The 23,615-nt window shown below is 37.6% G+C and overlaps 1 protein-coding gene across 2 annotated transcripts in view; it reads left to right on the forward strand.

Annotated features, from left to right (window-relative positions):
- Positions 1-23,615, forward strand: part of LRP12 (LDL receptor related protein 12) — an 88,688-nt gene that overhangs the window by 56,979 nt on the left and 8,094 nt on the right. For both annotated transcript variants that reach the window (XM_043879183.1, XM_043879184.1), the window contains 4 exons: positions 8,865-9,000; positions 18,738-18,940; positions 20,246-21,350; positions 22,857-22,989. In XM_043879183.1, the coding sequence (XP_043735118.1) occupies positions 8,865-9,000; positions 18,738-18,940; positions 20,246-21,350; positions 22,857-22,989 (1,577 nt within the window). The remainder of the gene's footprint in view (positions 1-8,864; positions 9,001-18,737; positions 18,941-20,245; positions 21,351-22,856; positions 22,990-23,615) is intronic.

A 23,615-nucleotide genomic window follows, 5' to 3' on the forward strand; every position in this document is an offset into this window, starting at 1 on the left:
GTTTTCTCCTGCTCCTGGTTACTTCACATCATTCACATACTGGGAATAAGATCTTTCACAGCTTTGCATTATACTGATGAGATGCCTCTGTTTGCCAGTTATATATAAATTAACTCTATTGAAGAAATAATCAGAGAATAGCTAAAATAACTGTGTAAACAATTGTGATGACATGGGTAGAAAAAAATGGAAGTAAAAGATTAGGTTTGGTACATTCTAGATTGGAATATAGTCAAAAATCTAGAAAGACATTTAAACTATCAGAACCATGTACAAATTTTGTTTAAAACAAACAAAAATTCATTCCCTAAAGCAACATTTTGTGAGTGTATATCCCAACTCATGTCAGATAACTAGTTAATTATGGCATAATTTTACATTCTTTCCAGAACATGATAGTGCCCAGCATATATTAAATGAACAATCACTGCCCTCTTTCACATTTAGCCTGGCCACTGCCTTAATAATCATCTCAGTATGGCACTCCAGGCATTATTGCCAACCAGTCTCCTTTGGTCTATCATGTGATGTTATTTATCAACAGATTGCTGTAATCCAAACAGTGGGCTAATCTCCTTACCAAAATCAGTTCAGTTCAGTTCAGTTGCTCAGTCATGTCCGACTCTTTGCGACCCCATGAATCGCAGCACGCCAGACTTCCCTGTCCATCACCAACTCCCGGAGTTTACTCAAACTTGTGTCCATCGAGTCAGTGATGCCATCCAGCCATCTCATCCTCTGTCGTCCCCTTCTCCTCCTGCCCCCAATCCCTCCCAGCATCAGGGTCTTTTCCAATGAGTCAACTCTTCGCATGAGGTGGCCAAAGTATTGGAGTTTCAGCTTCGATATCAGTCCTTCCAATGAACACCCAGGACTGATCTCCTTTAGGATGGACTGGTTGGATCTCCTTGCAGTCCAAGGGACTCTCAAGAGTCTTCTCCAACACCACAGTTCAAAAGCATCAATTTTTTGGTGCTCAGCTTTCTTCACAGTCCATCTCTCACATCCATACATGACCACTGAAAACCATAGCCTTGACCAGACGGACCTTTGTTGGCAATTAATATCTCTGCTTTTTAATATGCTCTCTAGGTTGGTCATAACTTTCCTTCCAAGGAGTAAGTGTCTTTTAATTTCATGGCTGCAGTCACCATCTGCAGTGATTTTGGAGCCCAAAAAAATAAAGTCAGCCACTGTTTCTACTGTCTCCCCATCTATTTCCCATGAGGTGATGGGACCAGATGCCATGATCATAGTTTTCTGAATGTTAAGCTTTAAGCCAACTTTTTCACTCTCCTCTTTCACTTTCATCAAGAGGCTTTTCAGTTCCTCTTCACTGCCATAAGGGTGGTGTCATCTGCATATCTGAGGTTATTGATATTTCTCCCGGCAATCTTGATTCCAGCTTGTGCTTCTTCCAGCCCAGCATTTCTCATGATGTACTCTGCATATAAGTTAAATAAGCAGGGTGACAATATACAGCCTTGACGTATTCCTTTTCCTATTTGGAACCAGTCTGTTGGTCCATGTCCAGTTCTAACTGTTGCTTCCTGACCTGCATACAGGTTTCTCAAGAGGCAGATCAGGTGGTCTGGTATTCCCATCTCTTTCAGAATTTTCCACAGTTTATTGTGATCCACACAGTCGAAGGTAGTTGTATTTAATTCTTGCAGAACTGTTATGTGGTAGGTAGTGTTTTAATCCCCATTTACAAGTGAGGAAGTAGATGCTAAAGTATTATCAAATTGATTGCGATAGTAAGTCACCTCAAATCTTTTATGTAAAAGGGTAAAATATAACATGAACAATAGTATAAATATAGCAAAATAAGAAAACAGTGAGATTACAGTTGATGGTAGATACTTAAACTGACGTGTTATGATAAGTTGGGAATGATAAGTCATTATACGATACTGAAATAATGGAAAAGTAGAAGACTCTGAAAGCCATTTGGAAGATTGGGACAGACATATAGGAGACAAAGCAGGCCTTTTAAGAGGTGATGAAGGCAGCCTCAGGTTGTGACTTTGTGATTTCTAGTTTTAGTTGCTGTGAATTTTATTTCCTACACTTAAGAAATCACTGAGATTGCCTGTGGTATTCTTAAAGTAAGTTTACTTTTTACTTGAATTAGGTGAAATGACTATTGTTTTTTCCAAATACGAGGTCTACGATAATAACAATTCAGAATTTAAAATAAAGAGAAGGATTTGAGAAACACACAGTTCTGATCATATTGAATTTGTAATGTCCAGTGGACCTTTGATTATGCAGTCTCTAGGTTAGAAATTTTTTGACTCGTCAACTATAGATCATAAGGGGAGATGTAGGCATAAATGAGATCTCCCATAGAGAGAGAGAAGAACATAAAACTTGGGAATGAACCATGACATCAGTATGTCAGGAGCTGGCTGAGGAAGAAGGATCCAGTCTGAGAACAGTCCCAGAGAGTCTGAATTAGGAGAACTAAAAGAGTGATGTCAGCAAAGTCAAGGTAGTATGGGACCAAGAGGAAAAAGATCACTGTCAGGTGGCCTAAAGAGATCAAGTACCATGGAAAGGTGAGGGGACATTTGATTTGGTGGTGGCCTTTGCTTGCTAACACAGTTTTGATGGGGTTAAGGTAAGAATATGAAAATGTGATCTCAGTGGGTCAAAGAGACAATGCAAAGTGATGAAACAAAAAAATTTACCAATGCATCCTGATAAGTATCAGAAATATAGTAGAAGTATATTATGATGATGAAAGAGGGGCATGATTTAGGGCTGAAATAGGCCTTAGAGATTATTTAAACAGCAACTGCTTCTTTTAACACATGAGGAAACCAAGTCTTTAAAAGGTTTAGTAGTTTATACTATGGCAAGCCCGTAGTGGCAGATAGAACAGATAGCACCTAAGTCTTCTGATTCCAAACCTACCAGTATATATAGGCAAACTCTAAGCTCAAAAAGGAGGGGAATTTTCTTTTGATTTCTAATGTTTGTCGTATTCTTTGAGCATGTGAATGTGTTCTTTCTCATATATAAAAAGGGATAAATAGTGGTTGTGCTAGAGTATATTAATCTGCATGTCCAATGTATATTATATGTATAAAGATGTTGGTAAAAAGCCACTGGCTGAATCTAAAACAAAATGCCAGACTCAGTCATGTTGGAAAATTTAATCAAAATATATATTCATAGCCAATTAAGAGAGAAAATTTAATTTTTGATCAGGTAGAATCAATAAATAATGTTATAGAAGTATTAAGTGAATTAGAATGTTAAATAGTGAATATTAAAATAACTGCTCTTATTTATGAATGGTGTGTCTGTCCTTTGTCAGTTGTATGAAAATAAAATATTCACAACTGTATTTTTGAGCATCCATGCCAGATCATAATTTCCTTAGTTTTTGGTATAAGAGCACCACCTATGGGTTTCTTGGGTATTTGAGGGAAAACTTTTTAAGCAAAATCTAATAAAACAAAAATGTAATAAAATTCTTTCCTGTTTTGCTCTGCAACTAGTCTCTCCACCTGAGTTTATTTAAAGGTTGGGAGTTACTTACTTTAGCATAGGTTATTCCCACCTGGTTTTTGGATGTGTCCCAAAACTGTTAGATCAGCTGATAAGTATTTGAGTACTTACATGCCATTACAATGTTATAATTGTAAGTTAAACACAGTTTAACGTAAAATTGTACTATTCTCTCTAACATAAATGAATCTTTTAATGAAAATGAACAGTTTACAATATCCTGGGGGAGATATGATAATAATAGTTTTTTCCAATTTATTTGTATGTATCTTCATGAAGTTAAGAATTTGTTCGATATGCTGCTACAAAATGCTTTGGCAAGAGAGTGAAGAAAGGAAAAAGGGCTTATAAATGACTTAGGGCATCTTTTCATTGATTGCTGAGATGATAACTCATTAGAACAAGGTTGTAAACAAAATTCTGGCACTTCAGTATTCATTCAGTTCAGTTCAGTTGCTCAGTCGTGTCTAACTCTTTGTGACCCCATGGACTGCACCACGCCAGGCTTTGCTGTCCATCACCAACTCCTGGAACTTGCGCAAACTCAACATCCGTTGAGTCGGTGATGCCATCCAACCATCTCTCATTCTCTGTCATCCCCTTCTCCTCCTGCCTTCAATCTTTCCCAGCATCAGGGTCTTTTCCAAGGAGTCAGTTCTTCGCATCAGGCGGCCAAAGTATTGGAGTTTCAGCTTCAGCATCAGTCCTTTCCATGAATATTCTGGACTGATTTCCTTTAGGATGGGCTAGTTGGATCTCCTTGCAGTCCAAGGGACTCTCAAGAATCTTCTCCAACACCACAGTCCAAAAGCATGAACTCTTGGGGGCTCAGATTTCCTTATAGTCCAACTCTCACATCCATACATGACTACTGGAAAAACCATAACTTTGACTAGACGAACCTTTGTTGGGAAAGTAATGTCTCTGCTTTTTAATCTGCTGTCTAGGTTGGTCATAATTTTCCTTCCAAGGAGTAAGCATCTTTTAAATCCATGGCTGCACTTGCCATCTGCAGTGATTTTGGGGCCAAAAAAATTAAGTTTGTCACTGTTTCCATTGTTTCCCCATCTGTTTGCCATGAAGTGATGGGACCAGATGCCATGATCTTAGTTTTCTGAATGTTGAGTTTTAAGCCAACTTTTTCACTCTCCCCTTTCACTTTCATCAAAAGGCTTTTTAGTTCTTTGCTTTCTGTCATTAGGGTGGTGTCATCTGCGTGTCTGAAGTTATTGATATTTCTCCCAGCAGTCTTGATGCCAGCTTGTGCTTCTTCCAGCCCAGCGTTTCTCATGATATACTCTGCATATAAGTTAAATAAGCAGGGTGACAATATACAGCCTTGACGTACTCCTTTCCCAATTTGGAACCAGTCTGTTGTTCCATGTCCAGTTCCAACTGTTGCTTCCTGACCTACATACAGATTTCTCAGGAGGCAGGGCAGGTGGTCTGGTATTCCCATCTCTTTCAGAATTTTCCACAGTTTGTTGTGATCCACACAGTGAAAGACTTTGGAATAGTCAATAAAGCAGAAGTAGATGTTTTTCTGGAACTCTCTTGCTTTTTCGATGATCCAACAGATGTTGGCAAATTGATCTCTGGTTCCTCTCCCTTTTCTAAATCCAGCTTGAACATCTGGAAGTTCACGGTTCACATACTGTTGAAGCCTGGCTTGGAGAATTTTGAGCATTACTTTGCTAGTGTGTGAGATGAGTGCAACTGTGCAGTAGTTTGAACATTCTTTGGCATTGCCTCTTTGGGATTGGAATGAAAACTGACCTTTTCCAGTCCTGTGGCCACTGCTGAGTTTTCCAAATTTGCTGGCATATTGAGTACAGCACTTTCACAGCATCATCTTTGAGGATTTGAAAGAGCTCAACTGGAATTCCATCACCTCCACTAGCTTTGTTCGGAGTGATGCTTCCTAAGGCCCACTTGATTTCACATTCCAGGATGTCTGGCTCTAGGTGAGTAATCACACCATCATGATCATCTGGGTCATGAAGATCTTTTTTGTATGGTTCTGTATATTCTTACCACCTCTTCTTAATATCTTCTGCTTCTGTTAGGTCCATACCATTTCTGTTGTTTATTGTGCCCACCTTTGCATAATATGTTTCCTTGGTATCTCTAATTTTCTTGAAGAGTTCAGTAGTCTTTTCCATTCTGTTGTTTTCCTCTATTTCTTTGCATTGATCACTGAGGAAGGCTTCCTTATCTTTCCTTGCTATTCTTTGGAACTCTGCATTCAAATAGGTATACCTTTCCTTTTTGCCTTTGCCTTTCACTTCTCTTCTTTTCACAGCTATTTGTAAGGCCTCCTCAGACAACCATTTTGCCCTTTTGCGTTTCTTTTTCTTGCGGATGATCTTGATCATTGCCTCCTGTACAATGTCATGAACCTCCATCCATAATTCTTCAGGTACTCTATCAAATCTAATCCCTTAAATCTATTTCTCACTTCCACTGTATAATCATAAGGGATTTGGTTTAGATCATACCTGAATGGTCTAGTGGTTTTCCCTACTTTCTTCAATTTAATCTGAATTTGGCAATAAAATCATTTGGCTCATGATCTGAGCCACAATCAGCTCCCAGTTTTGTTTTTGCTAACTGTATAGAGCTTCTCCATCTTTGGCTGCAAAGAACATAATCAATCTGATTTCGGTATTGACCATCTGGTGATGTCCATGTGTAGAGTCTTGTGTTGTTGGAAGTTGTTTGCTATGACCAGTGCATTCTCTTGGCAAAACTCTCTTGGCAAAGCTTTTGCCATGCTTCATTTTGTACTCCAAGGCCAAATTTGCCTGTTTTTCCAGGTGTCTCTTGACTTCCTGCTTTTGCATTCCAGTCCCCTGTAATGAAAAGGACATCTTTTTTGGGTATTAGTTCTAGAAGGTCTTGTAGGTCTTCACAGAACCGTTCAACTTCAGCTTCTTCAGCATTACTGGTTGGGGCATAGACTTGGATTACTGTGATATTGAATGGTTTGCCTTGCTTTATTAGACTTCAGTGTTAATCAGCCCCAAATAGAATCACATTTGGATAAATATAGTCTTTTTGTAAAATACCAAATTAAGTATTTTTTTGGTAAGGGGAAAGCAAAAACAATTGGAAACCCTTTGTGTGTGGGCAATAAGATGTATGCTAGACTCAGTGTTTTATATACCTGTATTTCATGCCATGAATCTCTGTGTTCGAAAAGTGATTAAAAACAAGATCCCTTTGGCAGTATACCCTAATTTCAAACTAGATGCATTTTAGGCTTGAACCTGCAGAGGTTTAAAACCTTGATGCATGTTTTCTGCGGGGAATGGCTAATTCTATAGAAATAAGGATTGACTTTTTGAGCAATATAGTTTGCCATATGTTGACCATTATGGATAAAAACTTTGTAAAATTACTCCCTAGCAAGCATACTCAACCTAAATTGAACAGACCATAACCTCTATTACATAGACACACACACAAAAAATGGTCATTTTGGCAGCTACTTTCCCCACTTATAATTTACTCCTTTTTATCTGCTCTTACTTTAAAAATTAGACAGTCCAGTCTGTCAGAGTTGTATCAAATAAGAGATTCCAAGATTTTAAATTTTATTGAAGGTTTAAACATTCATTGAATATTTTTTTAGCCTGTGACTCTTGAGGGAGACTAAATTCTGAGATTATTAGCTGAATTCTGGATTGTTAAAATGTGAACTGTGAGAGTTCAAGGTAATGAAGGGAGAATCAGTTCAATTCAGTTCAGTCGCTCAATCTTGTCCAGTTCTTTGTGATCCCTTGGACTGCACCACGCCAGGCTTCCTTGTCCATCACCAACTTCTGGAGCTTGCTCAAACTCATGTCCATCACATTGGTGATGCCATACAACCATCTCATCCTCTGTCGTCCCCTTCTCCTGTCTTCAACCTTTCTCAGCATCAGGGTCTTTTCCAAGGAGTCAGTTATTCGCATCAGGTGGCCAAAGTATACTGGAGTTTCAGCTTCAGCATCAGTCCTTCCCATGAATATTCTGGACTGATTTCCTTTAGGATGGACTGGTTGGATCTCCTTGCAGTCCAAGGGACTCTCAAGAGCCTTGTCTAACACCAGAGTTCACAAGCATCAATTCTTAGGCACTCAGCTTTCTTTATAGTCCAAACTCTCACAATCCATACATGACTACTGGAAAAACCATAGCTTTGACTAGACGAACCTTTGTTGGGAAAGTAATGTCTCTGCTTTTTAATATGCTGTCTAGGTTGGTCAAAACTTTTCTTCCAAGGAGTAAGCATCTTTCAATTTCACGGCTGCAGTCACCACCACCTGCAGTGATTTTGGAGCCCCCCAAAATAAAGTCTGTCACTGTTTCCATTGTTTCCCCATCTATTTGCCATGAAATGATGGGACCGGATGCCATGATCTTAGTTTTCTGAATGTTGATTTTTAAGCCAACTTTTTCACTATCCTCTTTCACTTTCATCAAGAGGCTTTTTAGTCCCTCTTCGCTTTTTGCCATTAAGTGTGGTGTCATCTGCGTATCTGTGGTTATTGATATTTCTGCCAGCAGTCTTGATTCCAGCTTGTGCTTCATCCAGCCCGGCATTTTGTATGATGTACTCTGCATGTAAGTTAAATAAGCAGGGTAACAGTATAATACAGGCAAAGTGCTGCTAGTAGTTTGAATTTATTCTCTGTTTCTAAGATATTTAGATATCTAACTGCATAATGATAACTTTAATCACTGTTTCAAGCCTTTATTTTTAAAATAATTTAGGAATCATTTATGACTTTGTAATAAAGTTTGGAAGTGTTCCTGGAATGAATCAAAGAACTACTTTGAAGAAATGTTTTGCTGCTTTTATCCAGTCATCTACCCACTTCTTAACAACTCAGCATCTTACTCTTGTGTTTATATGTGCTTTCCTTTAATTATTTTGTTCAGAAGACTATATGATTTTTTTAATTTAAAGTATCCAAAAAGTAGTTCAGTAAAGTTGATTTTTAGGTAGTTATAATAAATAAATTTAAAAGGTGAGTCTTAGAAAAAAGATAGATGGATGGATGTACCAGTTGATCTCCATGGCTAAAGCTAGCAGTCTTGACTCTTAAATTGTTATTCAGAGATTCAAATTGAAAACTTCCACGCCTCCTCAAAACTTTATACTTAATTAGGATAAGACAATTTGACTAAAAGGACAGAAAACAATCTAATTAGAATAATGAAAGTTTTTAAGGTTGGCCATACCATATTTTATTGTATATGATTTGATGTCGGAAGTGTCTCTTTTAATAAATACTGATTTACTTAATGCTTTGTTTAAAATACAATAATTTTCCAAGATTGCTTTGACTATCTTCCAGCCTGTGGAGAAACTCCAGAACAGATTCGAGCACCGAGTGGGATAATCACAAGCCCAGGCTGGCCTTCCGAATATCCTGCCAGAATCAACTGTAGCTGGTTCATAAGGGCAAACCCAGGGGAAATCATTACTATAAGGTAATTCTGATACCTCCGTGTATTACTGTATGATATTTTATTACAAGATATAAATTCACTTTCCAAGTATCATCGCTCAACATGCAGTAGTATAAAAAGATGATTTTTAGAAAATATAATAAATTATATTTATCACTATCATCTCGCGGGGCGGAATAACTGCCCATTCTTCCTATTCTATTAGGGCATGTGTTTTGAATATTTTCTAATGGTGGTAATGAATTTATACTGAGCCATCTGTATTCTTCTAGGCCATCTTTTAACAAAAGCTACACATTTGCTGAATAGTTTATTAGAATCAAGAGTGTAATCTTTGGCAATGAGACAAATAAACAGACTTACTAATCCTCTTGGAGATCTAGCCCATAATCTTGGTCTTGAAAGTAGAGTCCTCTACCTTAATGAATTAAAACATATTTGTAGACTATGCCTGTGTATATGTTATGTGTGTATAAAACTTGAAATAAGCTGATGATGGATAAATACTGTGTTTAGAAAAAGCTCATTTTTGTAACAATGAGACAATAGATCATTTGTTAAAAATACAAGATGAAAGATAATCCTAGGGAAAATAACCGTAAATTTAAAATCCTAAGAATAAATAAGATATAAATAAGGAAAATTAAGTGTATTCTAAAGACATTTAAAATTGTAGAGAAATACTGTGGAAATAAGATACTAAGAAGGAAATACCCAGTAAAACCAGTTATTGCTTCTTTAAGGAAATTATATCAGGGTTATTAGGGGAAAAAATTTACCTGAAGGGGAGAAAAAAGTGTACCTAAACAGAACTGTAAAACAATTAAGAATGCCATTTCTATCACAGATATTGCAAAGGCATCTTTGGTGTTCTTTCATTATTTACATGTTTATGGATAAGAATCATGGAATGTTAGATTTAGAAGAGACCTCATAGATCATAGACACATATTCCTTCATTTTTACATTTAAAAAAAAGTGGGATTCTAAATTAAGCCTATGTTTGAACCTTTCCATCTTCCTTTTTTATTTTTATTTTTTTATTTTTTATTTTTTCCCCATCCCGATCCCCCCTCCCACCTCCCTCTCCACCCGATTCCTCTGGGTCTTCCCAGTGCACCAGGCCCGAGCACTTGTCTCATGCATCCCACCTGGGCTGGTGATCTGTTTCACTATAGATAATATACATGCTATTCTTTCGAAACATCCCACCCTCGCCTTCTCCCACAGAGTCCAAAAGTCTGCTCTGTATATCTGTGTCTCTTTTTCTGTTTTGCATATAGGGTTATCATTACCATCTTTCTAAATTCCATATATATGTGTTGGTATGCTGTAATGTTCTTTATCTTTCTGGCTTACTTCACTCTGTATAATGGGCTCCAGTTTCATCCATCTCATTAGAACTGATTCAAATGAGTTCTTTTTAACGGCTGAGTAATATTCCATGGTGTATATGTACCACAGCTTCCTTATCCATTCATCTGCTGATGGGCATCTAGGTTGCTTCCATGTCCTGGCTATTATAAACAGTGCTGTGATGAACATTGGGGTACAGGTGTCTCTTTCAGATCTGGTTTCCTCAGTGTGTATGCCCAGAAGTGGGATTGGTGGGTCATATGGCAGTTCTATTTTCAGTTTTTTAAGGAATCTCCACACTGTTCTCCATAGTGGCTGTACTAGTTTGCATTCCCACCAACAGTGTAAGAGGGTTCCCTTTTCTCCACACCCTCTCCAGCATTTATTGCTTGTAGACTTTTGGATAGCAGCCATCCTGACTGGCGTGTAATGGTACCTAATTGTGGTTTTGATTTGCATTTCTCTGATAATGAGTTCATCTTCCTTTTTTATATTTATTAACGAATGAGAGGACCAGTCACTTGAGGAACACAGTTGTTGTCTATCCCCTTTTTTCTGTGGAAGCCATAAAACAGCAACATATGGTATGTTTTCCTTTGGTTCTCTTTGCCCTGAGTCATATCTTCTGGAACACTGAAGCTGAGCATCTGTGGAAGCAGTAACACTCCTCTGTGAGAAGTACGATTCCCTTGCCTGATGCATGGGTGGGATGTGCCATGAAAGTTACCCTTCTGCAACTGTACCAACATTGGAATCTGAACAATATGCCTGTTTTCTGCTACTTACAATATGACTTAAGTACAAATGTGTTTCCAAAGTAACATTTTACCATAGGGGTTCCAAATATTTTTTAAACATGAAGCTAGCATTTTTAGAGATTTTTTTTCTTTTAACCTAAAATTTCAACCCCAAATTGAATTTGCAGCCTACCAGCTCAGTTATGTAAAAATTGGCAATTCTTTCTAGCACAGAGGAGATGACATGGAATACTGCCATCTGGTTCTGATCATGTGTTGAATCCTTGAGATATCACAAAGCTACACTAAAAATCAAGCACAGTATTGAAATGCAGAGTATTAGAGGTGAACCCAACACACCTAAGGGAAGATTTCCTAAATTCTGAACCGAGTTAACAAATTTGGATTTACACAGCCAGTCTCACAAAATCAGAAAGTAATTTTAGTAATTGTCCTAGTTCTTACTGAAACCATTATCATAGTAATAACAAACTTTTAAAAGATGACATACTGACATAATATGCAAAGAAAGTCAAGTTTTACTTGTGAATATTGGTGTAATATCTTAAATAAATTGTTCAAAAGAAATTTATACCATAATCAAATGCAGTTCATTTAAACACACAAATTAGTCAATTTTAGGAAACATTAAATTAATTTACCATATAAGTCAGAGAAAAGGTGTATGATTATCTAGACACAGGTTTTAAAGCTTTTCGGTAAAATGAAAATCAACATGCATTCCTGAGTTTAAAATAATTCAAATATAGATAAAAGAAACTAAAATTACATACTATAAGCAAACAATACTTAGAACTCTCCTTGTAAAACTGGTTAAACTATTTAACCAGTTTATAAGCATTTTTATCCTTTCCCTGGAAATCTGCTAAAATTCACAAAGGCCACCTTATCCACCTTATCCTCGGTCTACCTTATCCTCTGTCCACCTTATCCACAGAGGATTGGTTTCTGATTCCCTGCTTGAAGTCAAGGACTAGGGTCAGGATATCTTGCTTAAGAAAGGAGGCTGAAGAAGACTTCTGCTAACCACTGCTTGAACTCTCATGGAGCTGAGAGCTTAGAGAGATAGGATGACATACCATAATAAATGGGAATTTTACTAAGTCCCTTACTGATTCTGTGACATGACTATAATACTGCTCTGAACTGCAACGTTGGGGCTGGTTTTAGAAAGGAGACCTAAATGGCGGAAGTTACAGAGCAGATGCTGTGGGGGAATATAAGGAGAAAAAAATTAAAAACAGCACCAAAAATCCTCCTCAGAAGCTTGCAACCCAAAATTTCTAGAATGTATGAAAAAATTTAATATTAAGCAAAACAGCCAACAAAATCAAACTGTTAGTCACTCAGTCGTGTCCGACTCTTTGTGACCCTTTTGGACTATAGCCCACCAGGCTCCTCTGTCCATAGAATTCTCCAGGCAAGAATACTGGAGTGGGTAGCCGTTCCCTTCTCACAGGGATCAAACCTGCATCTCCTGCATTGCCGGCAGATTCTTTGCCATCTCAGCCACCAGGGAAGCAAGTTGGAACACAGATTTACTACAAACGTTATACACTTTACTATACTGGGGTTTTTTTCCTTAACCTTCTTTATGCCATGAGCACTTTGATAGTTTGGTGAAACCTATAAATCCATTCCCAGAATATTTTTAAATGTATAGAGTAAAACACATAGCGTTACAAAAGAAACCAGTTATTCCTGAAACACAGCTATCAGATATTTTTACAAACGCATATATGTTTATTAACAATTACTGAGCAAGCCATGCTTTTAACAGTTACTATAATTTCAGAATGGTTTTGAGTGTAAGTAGTTACTCTAGATATCTACTAAAACTGAAATGTAATATGAAATTTTCTATGATTTCCACTGGTGACAGTGTGAGAAGCATTATAAAAACTATTCATAGTATGTTTATTTCATAAGTGAAGCAATGTTAATGAAATGTTAAATTTCAGTTACAGATGGGTGAAAATAAAATTGTTGATTTTTCTACAGAATTTGAAAATTTGAGAGGGGATTAGAAACACTGAATACTTGTAGTTGGACTTTATTAGACCAAAGCATCCCTGGTGGCTCAGTGGTAAAGAATCCACCTACCAATGCAGGAGACGTGGGTTTGATCCGGGGTCAGAAAGATCCTCTGGAGAAGGGACTAGCAACCTGTTCCAGTATTCTTGCCTGGGAAATCCCATGGACAGAGAAGCCTGGCAGGCTACAGTCCATGGAGTTGTAAAAGAATGGGACATGACTTAGCAGCTAAACAACAACAAAGACCAAAGCAGAGGGAAAGAAACTTTTTTAAAAAGCCTATTAATATAGAAGAATACAGGAAAATGAGAAAACCCTATCCCCACCCCAAATAGAATTAAAAAAAAAAACAACAGAATCTCACTTAACATTTAGAAGATAGACTATCCAGTCAGGTTTATATTGGTTAACTGGTATGATCCTTCTCTAATGGGCTTACAGGAACATACCTAAAAGAGTACCAATACAGGAAATCTAAATAAGGAAACAGGAAAAGATAAACTATGAAATACTGATCAGAAGAGAGCTAGTGTAGGAGAGTTGACATCAGCTGTAATTGACTTCAAAACAAAATATTAGTAACAAATGGAAGATATAATCGTGGTTAGATGTTATGTAGCTAATAACGCAGCCTAAAACCAAGCAAAAGCAAACTGTAGGGAATTACCAAGCAAATCTGACCAAGTTTTATTAGTTCACAATTACAGTGGAAGTTTGTAAACATATTTGTTATCTGAATTTAAACAGGAAAACAGTAAGTAAAAATAGAGAAATTTTGATACTGATGCAGTAGACACATATATCACGTATGTGTGTGATTTTTATACCTATCTCAGTGGATAGAGAATGCACATTCCTTTTAATGACATGTGCAACATTTATTTAAAAATTAATTATACATTAAATAACAAAGGAATTCTCATTGTATTTCCAGACTTTACATCATTCAGATTGTGTTCTCTGACCATAACACAGTTAAATTGGAAAACAATTAAAAAGCCCATATGTTCAGAAACATATTCCTAAATAACAACTGCACCAAAGATGGAAGGCACAGTGGAACTCAAAATATTTTTAGATACCCGTAATGAAAATATTGAATATTAAAACTGTTGAACTACATTGAAACAGCAGTTAGTGAAAAATTTACAACTTTAATGCATTGAATTAAAAATTAATGCATAGAAAGTAAAGTGGAAAATATATTAGCTCAGCATTTTCTCAAGAGTTTAGAATAAAAACTACAGGGTAAATATTTATTTATCAGAAAATAATTAAACAGAAAAAAATGAATTAAAATTAAACAAAAAAATCTCTATTTATCAGAAGATAATTAAACAGAAAAAGAAATAACCAAAAACTGGTTTTCTGAAAAACTGAGGAAAATAAACAAAGATCTCAAGGCAAGAGTAAAGAAAAAAAATAGAAAAATAAGAACAAAAATGTCTATAGTTATAAATACAATACTTTTACTGCTTGTACTTGAACCCTCAGTCAATACAACATTCCAACAAATAGAGACGAGTGATATTAAAAAAATGAAAAGGAAGAGGTAAAACTCTTATTTGCCAGTATTATACTTACCTACAAAGAAAACCCAAACAAATTTAGACCATAGATAACGAAAATTTAAACAGTTGTGTGAAAGTACTATGTAAAGATTTGCCGTGATAAATTTTACTTTCAAGGGCAAATGACTTCTAAGAAAATTTAAATTACCAAAATTGACTTACTGAAAGTTTAGGAAAAGCTGATTAAACCAAAAAGCATGAAGAAGTTGAAAATCTCTACCCTAAGTCGTCTGTCCTGTGAAGAAGCACAAGGTGCAGATTTGTAAACAATCTGTTACATAAACTATTACAAAGCATAAAAAAAGAAAAACTGAAAACTATTTCTACTTATGAAAAGTGAAAGTGAAGTCGCTCAGGCATGTCTGACTCTTTGTGACCCCATGGGCTGTAGCCTACCGGGCTTCTCTGTCCATGGGATTTTTCAGGCAAGAATAGTGGAGTGGGTTGCCATTTCCTTCTTCAGGAGATCTTCCTGACCCAGGGATTGAACCCAGGTCTCCTATATCGTGGGCAGACACTTTACCGTCTGAGCCACCAGGGAAGTCAATTTTCTACTTATAAATGTGTTTTAAGCACCGTAAATGAATATTGGAAAACCAAATCCTCAATAGTGTATACATGAAGAGACAACTACTGATTATTTCTTTTGTTCTGAATCAGGTCCCTGATTTCATGAATCTTAAACATTTTAGCTGATTAAAAGTTGGGAGTTCCCTGATGGCTTAGTGGTTAGAATTCCAGGCTTTCCCTGCCATGACCCAGGTTCAATCCCTGGTCAGGGAACTGAGATTCCACAAGCCAGCATAAACATTAGGGGTACATATATCTTTCCTAACTAATGTTTTGTTTTCTTCCATAAATACCTAGGAGTGGAATTGTGGAATCATATGGTAGTTCTATTTTTAATTTTTTGAGGAACCTCCATACTGTTTTCCATATAGTTCCACCAACAGTGCACAAAGATGGTTCCCTTTTTTCCACATCCTGACCAACATGGCTTTGACAATTACCACTCTGACAGTTGTGAGGCGATATCTCATTGTGGTTTTGTGTTGCATTTCCCTGATGATTAGAAATGTTGAGCATCTTTTCATGTGCCTGTTGGCCATCTGTATGTCTCCTTTGGAAAAATGTCTGTTCAGATTCTCTGCCCTTACTTTAATTGGGTTGTTTTTTGATACTGAGTTGTATGAGTTCTTTGTGTATTTTGAATGATTAACCCCTTATTGGACACATCATTTACAAATATCTTCTCCCATTCAGCACAGCCACTGTGGAAAACAGCACATACGTTCCTCAAAAAATGAAAAGTAGAACTTCCACACGGCTCTGCAGTTCCACTCTTCATACCCAAAGAAAATGAAAAAAATAATTTCAAATGATGAATGCATCCCAGTGTTCATAACAACATTATTTATAGTAACCAAGATATGAAATACAGATAAATGGATAAAAAGGATGTGGGGTGTGTGTATGGTGGTGGAATATTTCTCAGCCATAAAAAAGAATGAAATTTTGCCATTTCCAACAGTGTGGATAGACCTACAGGATATTATGCTTAGTGAAATAAGTCAGACAGAGAAAGACAAATACTGTATATTTTTAGTTTATGTGGAATCTGAAAAATAAAACACATTAGTGAATATAACAAAACACAAACAGACTCACAGAGAACAAACTAGTGGTTACCAGTGGAGAGGGATAAGATAAGTGGAGGGCTATTGAGGTATAAACTACTATGTATAAAATAAAAAAGTTACAAGGATATAATGTATATAGCACAGAGGAATATAGCCAATATGTAACAATAATTTTATATGGAATATAAGCTATAAAAATATCAAGTTACTGTGTTGTATCCCTGAAACTAATACAATGTTGTAAGTCAACCATACTCCAAAAAAAAAAAAAAAACCGTCTCATTAACAGATACCATTAAGAAAGTGAAAAGGCAACCCATGGATAGAGAAAATATTAGCAATACACATATCTAATAAAGTACTTGGATCCAGAACATAGAAAGAATTTCTATAGCTCAAACTTTTTTTAAAAGAACAAGAGACTTGGACACTTCAAAGAAGATATAAGAATAGCCAATAAGCACATGAAAAGATGTTCAACATCATTGATCTTTCAGGAAATGCACATAAAACAACCATGGGAGGTGCCATTTCATGCCCAGTAATGGCTGAAATTCAAAAGAATTTTAGCACCAACTAAATTTAGCATCAAATTTAGCACCATGGTTAGCACCGACTACTGGAGAGTGTGGGTGTGAGTGCTTGTACATATATATCTTGTGTAACATACATGCCTCAAAAAGGTACATGTTTAAAAGTGAAGGTGATAGTTGATTGGTTATGTCCAACTCTTCGTAACATTATGGACTGTAGCCTGCCAGGCTCCTCTGTCCATGGAATTCTCCAGGTAAGAATACTGGAGTGAGTAGCCATTACCTTCTCTAGGGAATCTTCCCAACCCAGGGATCAAAACTGAGTCTCCTGCATTGCAGGCAGATTCTTTACCATCCTAGCCACCAGGGAAGCCCCACATGTTCATAAAGAGTTCTTGAATAAGAACACATTTCACTGTACGAAGGCTATAACAATGCGATTCACAGGAAAAGAAATAGAAATATCTAATAAACATGGGAAAAGTGTTTCACTCTCAGTAAATAAGGAAATGGAGACTAGAACAATAAATTTATTTTATGCACCTAATTGGCAACAAATCTTTGGAAGTAAAATGTTTCCTTTTGCCAGAGTTGTAGGGTATAAGGTACTTTTTCACACACATTTGGTGGAATTGTGAGTTGGTATAAACATTTTCTCAATGCCACCATCAACTTTAAGAAGTGAAATTGTATACTTGGATCTAACAATTCTACTTCTAGAAAAATCTGTCCTACAGAAATACTTGCTCTTGTGTGTATGGAGAGAAAGCATTGTTCATAATAGTGAAAAACTGGAAGCAGTCAAAGTGTCAGCCTTTGTTCTAGTTACTCAGGATATTTAAAGAGGAAATAGCCTGGTGTAATAATATTCGGATAATTAACTTTGTCATCACTTGGCTTAAGGCAAAGGCAAGGAATCTCACTTTTTGGCTAATTTTGTATGTGCTTCTTATTTGACTGTTTTATCCTTTGCATACATGCTCAGTTCCTCAGCCATGTCTGACTTTTTGTGACCCTGTGGACTATAGCCCATCAGGCTCCTCTTTGCATTCTTCCCAGGCAAGAATACTGGAGTGGGTTGCCATTTCCTCCTCCAGGGGATCTTCCCAACCCAGGAATTGAACCCACGTCTCTAGCATCTCCAGCATTGGCAGGTGGATTCTTTACCACAGAGTCACTTGGGAAGCCCTTTCTTTTGGCGGGGGGGGGGGGGGGGGGGGCGCTTTATTTGTGCCCGTGTTTTACGAGCTATAAGATAACATTTGGCTATAAATCATTTATGTAGAAAAGTATTCCCAAACTCAGGGACTTTTCACTGAGGTTTTTGTTTGTTCATTTTTAACTTCTTTACTTGGCTCAGGTTTGTGCTATTTACTCTCCTGAAAATGTAAGCTATAAACTTTTCATTAAGCAAGCAGATGAACCAGTCTAATCGAAGGGAAGGCTGACTTCCTCTGTGTCTTTTAGTCCATTGAATTATGGAGTGGTGTTTCTGGTCCAAACAGAGAACAATTTAGAGTATTAGAAACTAGAAGTGGTCCTTCCTAAAGACATACAGGGAAGAGAAAAAGGTGCCGGTGCCAACTATCTCCTGTTTTTTAGCATTATTTTGGAACTTTGTGTTACTTATGAAGAAGTATTATTCTGGAATCTGGGAAAGAGATATAAATATTAGGAACACAGAAGTATTATTGTTAATATTTTTTGATGATAAAGTTGTGTACTAAGAAGAGCCAGGAGAATCAGTGAATATTTAGAGGCTTATAATAAAGTTCTCAGTTATTTTTATTTTGTTGTTTTTTTTTTTAATGAAATTTTTTTTCCAAAATTTCCTTTCAACAGCCTTTTCTGACTTTTTATTTGTAGTTTTCAGGATTTTGACATTCAAGGGTCCAGAAGATGCAGTTTGGACTGGTTGACAATAGAAACATATAAGAATATTGAAAGCTACAGAGCCTGTGGTTCCACAATCCCACCGCCGTACATTTCTTCCCAAGACCACGTCTGGATCAGGTTCCATTCCGATGACAGTATCTCTAGGAAGGGTTTCAGGCTGGCATACTTTTCAGGTGTGTTTTTATATAAGAAGAAAGGTATGGAACAGAATTCTATCATATTAACTCCTCAGTCACTTCAGGACTTGCCTTCTAAACAACGTCCATTTTATTGTGACTAAATACCAAGACAGCTGAGATTGAGGAATTCGAGGTGAAAGGTTCAGGTGCCCTAGAGTTAGGTCTCCAAAAGGCATTTTGTATAATCCTAATAAAATGGTTAATTTTACACACTAAAGTCAGTCTTTTAAAATATTTTGAATATATTTATTTTAAAAGGAACTTTTTTCCCCTCAAGTGTTCACTCATATCCTGCATGTTACTTCAGAATGTATTTTTATGTGTGTTACCATTATCTTTACAAAGAAAAGATATTATCTTTTCAAAGAAAAGACACAATCAATTTTACTTTCATAGTTTGTAGTATCAGAAGTCTTCTTTTGCTAGTTCTTAAACTTTATCTGAATAGTGTGACCAGACCATAAAAATATGAAGAACTCAGAGCATTACAGTCCCGTAAATTTTTGCTAAAAATAATTTTACATTTTTCTGAAATTAACATGGTCACCTTTAGCAACATATGCTACTTTTTCTCTTTTTTATTAAAAGCACATCTTTGTAATAATTACTTAGATTCTGAAGCATTTTCTGTCACCTATTTGCCGGTAAATAGGTTGTTGATGGAGAGGAAAGCCTTTGGCTGACATCATCAGTATGGACTATAGGATTCTAACGTTTAGTTTTCTTTCCCTATCTCATTCTTGATATATATTTAGAATAGTCTACTAAAACAATTAGAATTCTATGAATATTTCAGTTCTTTTCTCTCTCCTTCTCTTACTCTTGAGTCTAGATAATGGACTTGCAAGATATTGTGTATATGTACATATATATATATATATAAATAGAAAAGAATATTAAAATGGATTTGAAAAGGTGATTATTGTGGAGTTTTTCTTCATTTCAAAATGTTTATTCAGTAGGGTATTTAAAATTCTTAGGCAATATATCCTGGCTCATATATCTTACATCACTTTACTAAATGTTCTGTAGCAAAGCAGCTTCCGCAAAAACAGAATCGGTCCTTTATCTTTAGATCAGTTGTAGAGATCTTCATGGAACAAATCATAAGTATTACTTAATTAAAGTTTTGAGTAATCAGTAAGCCAACATTAATTAAATTTTTTGCTTAAGCCCAACTATCACCTGAGCTAATTAACATTTATGATAAAAATACCACTTGCTGTTACATATCCTTTAAAGAATATGTTTTTTTTCCCTCCTTACCTCTCCATCTCCCTCCTCACACTGACCTCCCAGGGAAATCTGAAGAACCAAACTGTGCTTGTGACCAGTTTCGCTGTGGAAATGGAAAGTGTATACCAGCAGCCTGGAAATGCAACAACATGGATGAATGCGGAGACAGTTCTGATGAAGAGATCTGTGCCAGAGAAGCGAATCCTCCAACATCTGCCTCCTTCCAGCCCTGTGCTTACAACCAGTTCCAGTGTCTGTCTCGGTTTACCAAAGTCTACACCTGCCTTCCCGAGTCTTTAAAATGCGACGGCAACATTGACTGCCTTGACCTCGGAGATGAGATCGACTGTGATGTGCCCACATGTGGGCAGTGGTTAAAATATTTTTATGGTACTTTTAATTCTCCCAATTATCCAGACTTTTATCCTCCTGGAAGCAATTGCACCTGGTTAATAGACACTGGTGATCACCGCAAAGTCATCTTACGCTTCACAGACTTTAAACTTGATGGTACTGGTTATGGTGATTATGTCAAAATATACGATGGATTAGAGGAGAATCCGCACAAGCTTCTGCGTGTGTTGACCGCTTTTGATTCTCACGCGCCTCTCACTGTCGTGTCTTCGTCTGGACAGATAAGGGTCCATTTCTGCGCCGATAAAGTCAACGCGGCCCGGGGCTTTAACGCCACTTACCAGGTGGATGGCTTCTGCCTGCCGTGGGAGATCCCCTGCGGAGGGAACTGGGGCTGCTACACCGAGCCGCAGCGCTGTGACGGCTACTGGCACTGCCCGAACGGCAGGGACGAGGCCAACTGCACCGCCTGCCAGAGGGACGAGTTCCCGTGCTCCCGCAACGGCGTCTGCTACCCGCGCTCCGACCGCTGCAACTACCAGAACCACTGCCCCAACGGCTCCGACGAGAAGAACTGCTTTTTTTGCCAGCCAGGAAACTTTCACTGTAAAAACAACCGGTGCGTGTTTGAAAGCTGGGTGTGTGACTCTCAGGACGACTGCGGCGACGGCAGCGACGAGGAGAACTGCCCCGTGATCGTGCCGACCCGGGTCATCACCGCCGCCGTCATCGGGAGCCTCATCTGCGGCCTGCTGCTGGTCATTGCCTTGGGGTGCACCTGTAAGCTCTATTCTCTGAGAATGTTTGAACGAAGGTCAGTATCGAGACAGAGCTATGGGGGTGCGTGCTCTGTACAGTAAAAACATGGCCCAGATATTTGCAACAGTTTTTAAGGAGATGAGCAATATATTTTTGTTACACTATTGGAGACAGAGCTACATATTGTCTGTGATTTATAAAATTACTATGAAAAGCGTATGACTCAAAAGGTTAATAAGCGCATTAAAAAAACAAACACTTAAGAGTTAGGAGGTGAGAAAAGGCAGTCTGTATTCAGTTACTGTTTTCAGATTAACATTTTTTCATAGGAATTTTTCAAGCTGTAATTCTTGGTCGTAGTGCTTTGACCTGAGTTTTTATAAATATTAATTCAACAATTCCAGACATTTGAGAGTCTTCTATGTTCAAAGCAGTGTACGGGTGAATAGAGCAATGAGTAGGAGTGATCTCACAGGCAGTTTACAGTTAGGAGGAAGGGACTGGTGGGTAGGATCAAATGACAAAACATAAATGCTGTAATAGCTATGAAATAAAGTGATATGAAAGTCAGAGGATCTCAGTTAAGTAAGAAATGGTTCAGCATGAAAGGGTGGCCCTCAGGGAGAGCCGTCTTCCATGTGGCCGAGGAGAGACCTGGAGAAGTTGATGGCAGAGAGGTCTAGAAAGCTCCTGTGGAGACCATGACCATCAGCCTCAGGAGAGTTGCAAGTAATACGTACAACAAAGAAGTCATATACCAGACAGCCAAGAACAGATGCCCAGTATCACAACAACCATATGCTTCTTACTTGGCATAAGTGAGCATAAGTGACCAGAAATGTTTTACTACATTGCAACATAAAAGCAAGTAAGCAACATAAAGAGTGGTAAAGAACCCACCTGCAATGCAGGACAGTAAGAGACATGGGTTTGATCCCTGGGTAGGGAAGATGCCCTGAAGGAGAGCATGGCAGCCCACTCCAGTATTCTTGCCTGGAGAAGCCCCATGGACTGAGGAGCCTGGAGGGTTACAGTCCATAGAGTCGCAAAGAGTCGGACATGACTGGAGGGACTTAGTGCACACACACAACATAAGAGCACAGTGAAGACCAGAGGTCTTGAGTTTAAGAGCAAGTTACTCCAGAGTGGGTTTTGGCAACTCATTTCACTGTTTTCCTTACCTGAAAGGTAAATGTGTTGGACTTGATGAATAAAGTATCTTCTAAGAATATTCAGATACTTTCAGCTCAAGTCTCAAGCCCCTATGATCTCAGAAGTTTAAAGATCTAGTACTTTTATCTTTTACAGGGATATTTAATTTTTTAAAACTTAGTGATCCAGGCCCCTAGTGTAAAACCACATGAGGCTGGACTCCGCTTCACCTCTGTGTTCTCAGTGTGGGTAGTATAGATACTCACCAAACGTTGGCTGATTCTGCTTTACGAATGAACAAATATGTTAACATTCCGATTGTTTTCATTGTTGATAATTTAAAAATTACTATTTTGGCTTGCCCTTTTTTTTTTTTTAAACTCCTTTCATCCCCCCGTTTCTCTCAAAGATCATTTGAAACACAGTTGTCCAGAGTGGAAGCAGAATTGTTAAGAAGAGAAGCTCCTCCCTCTTATGGACAATTGATCGCTCAGGGTTTAATTCCACCAGTTGAAGATTTTCCTGTTTGTTCACCTAATCAGGTATGTTACAATTTATCATTTCTGTTTCAGTACCTCTTAAAATGAAGTCTATACTTACGTGTAGTGGTGAAGGACCCTTGACTGTGTCAGAATTTTTGCAGTCGAGTCAAGAATTAAATAAATGGAAGATTTGAAATTATATAGTTGACTCCGGAACAGTGTGGGGGTTAGGGACATCAATGCTCCATGCAGGTTAAAATTCACATGTAACTTTATAGTTGAACTTCCCAGGTGGCCCAGTGGTAAAGAATCCACCTGCCAATGCAGGAGATGCAGTTTGATCCCTGGGTTGGGAAGATCCCCTGGAGAAGGAAATGTCAACCCACTCCAGTATTCTTGCTGGAAAATCCCATGGACAGAGGAGCCTGGTGGGCTACAATCCATGGGGTCACAAGACAGCTGGACATGTCTGAGCAACTAAACAACTTTTTAGTCAGCCTTCTGTCTAGGGTTCAGCATCCACAAATTCAATCAACCTTAGATGATGTGGTGCTGTAGTATTTGCCATTGAAAAAAAAAAAATCCGTAAATAAGTGCACCTAGGCAAGCCCATGTTGCTCAAGGGTCTACTCTAGTTGTTTCATTATATTTTAAGAAATTCAAAAGTATACTTTTCATTCTTCACT

The sequence above is a fragment of the Cervus elaphus genome, chromosome 21 (genome assembly GCF_910594005.1).
Source record: "Cervus elaphus chromosome 21, mCerEla1.1, whole genome shotgun sequence".
Taxonomy (NCBI): Eukaryota; Metazoa; Chordata; class Mammalia; order Artiodactyla; family Cervidae; genus Cervus; species Cervus elaphus.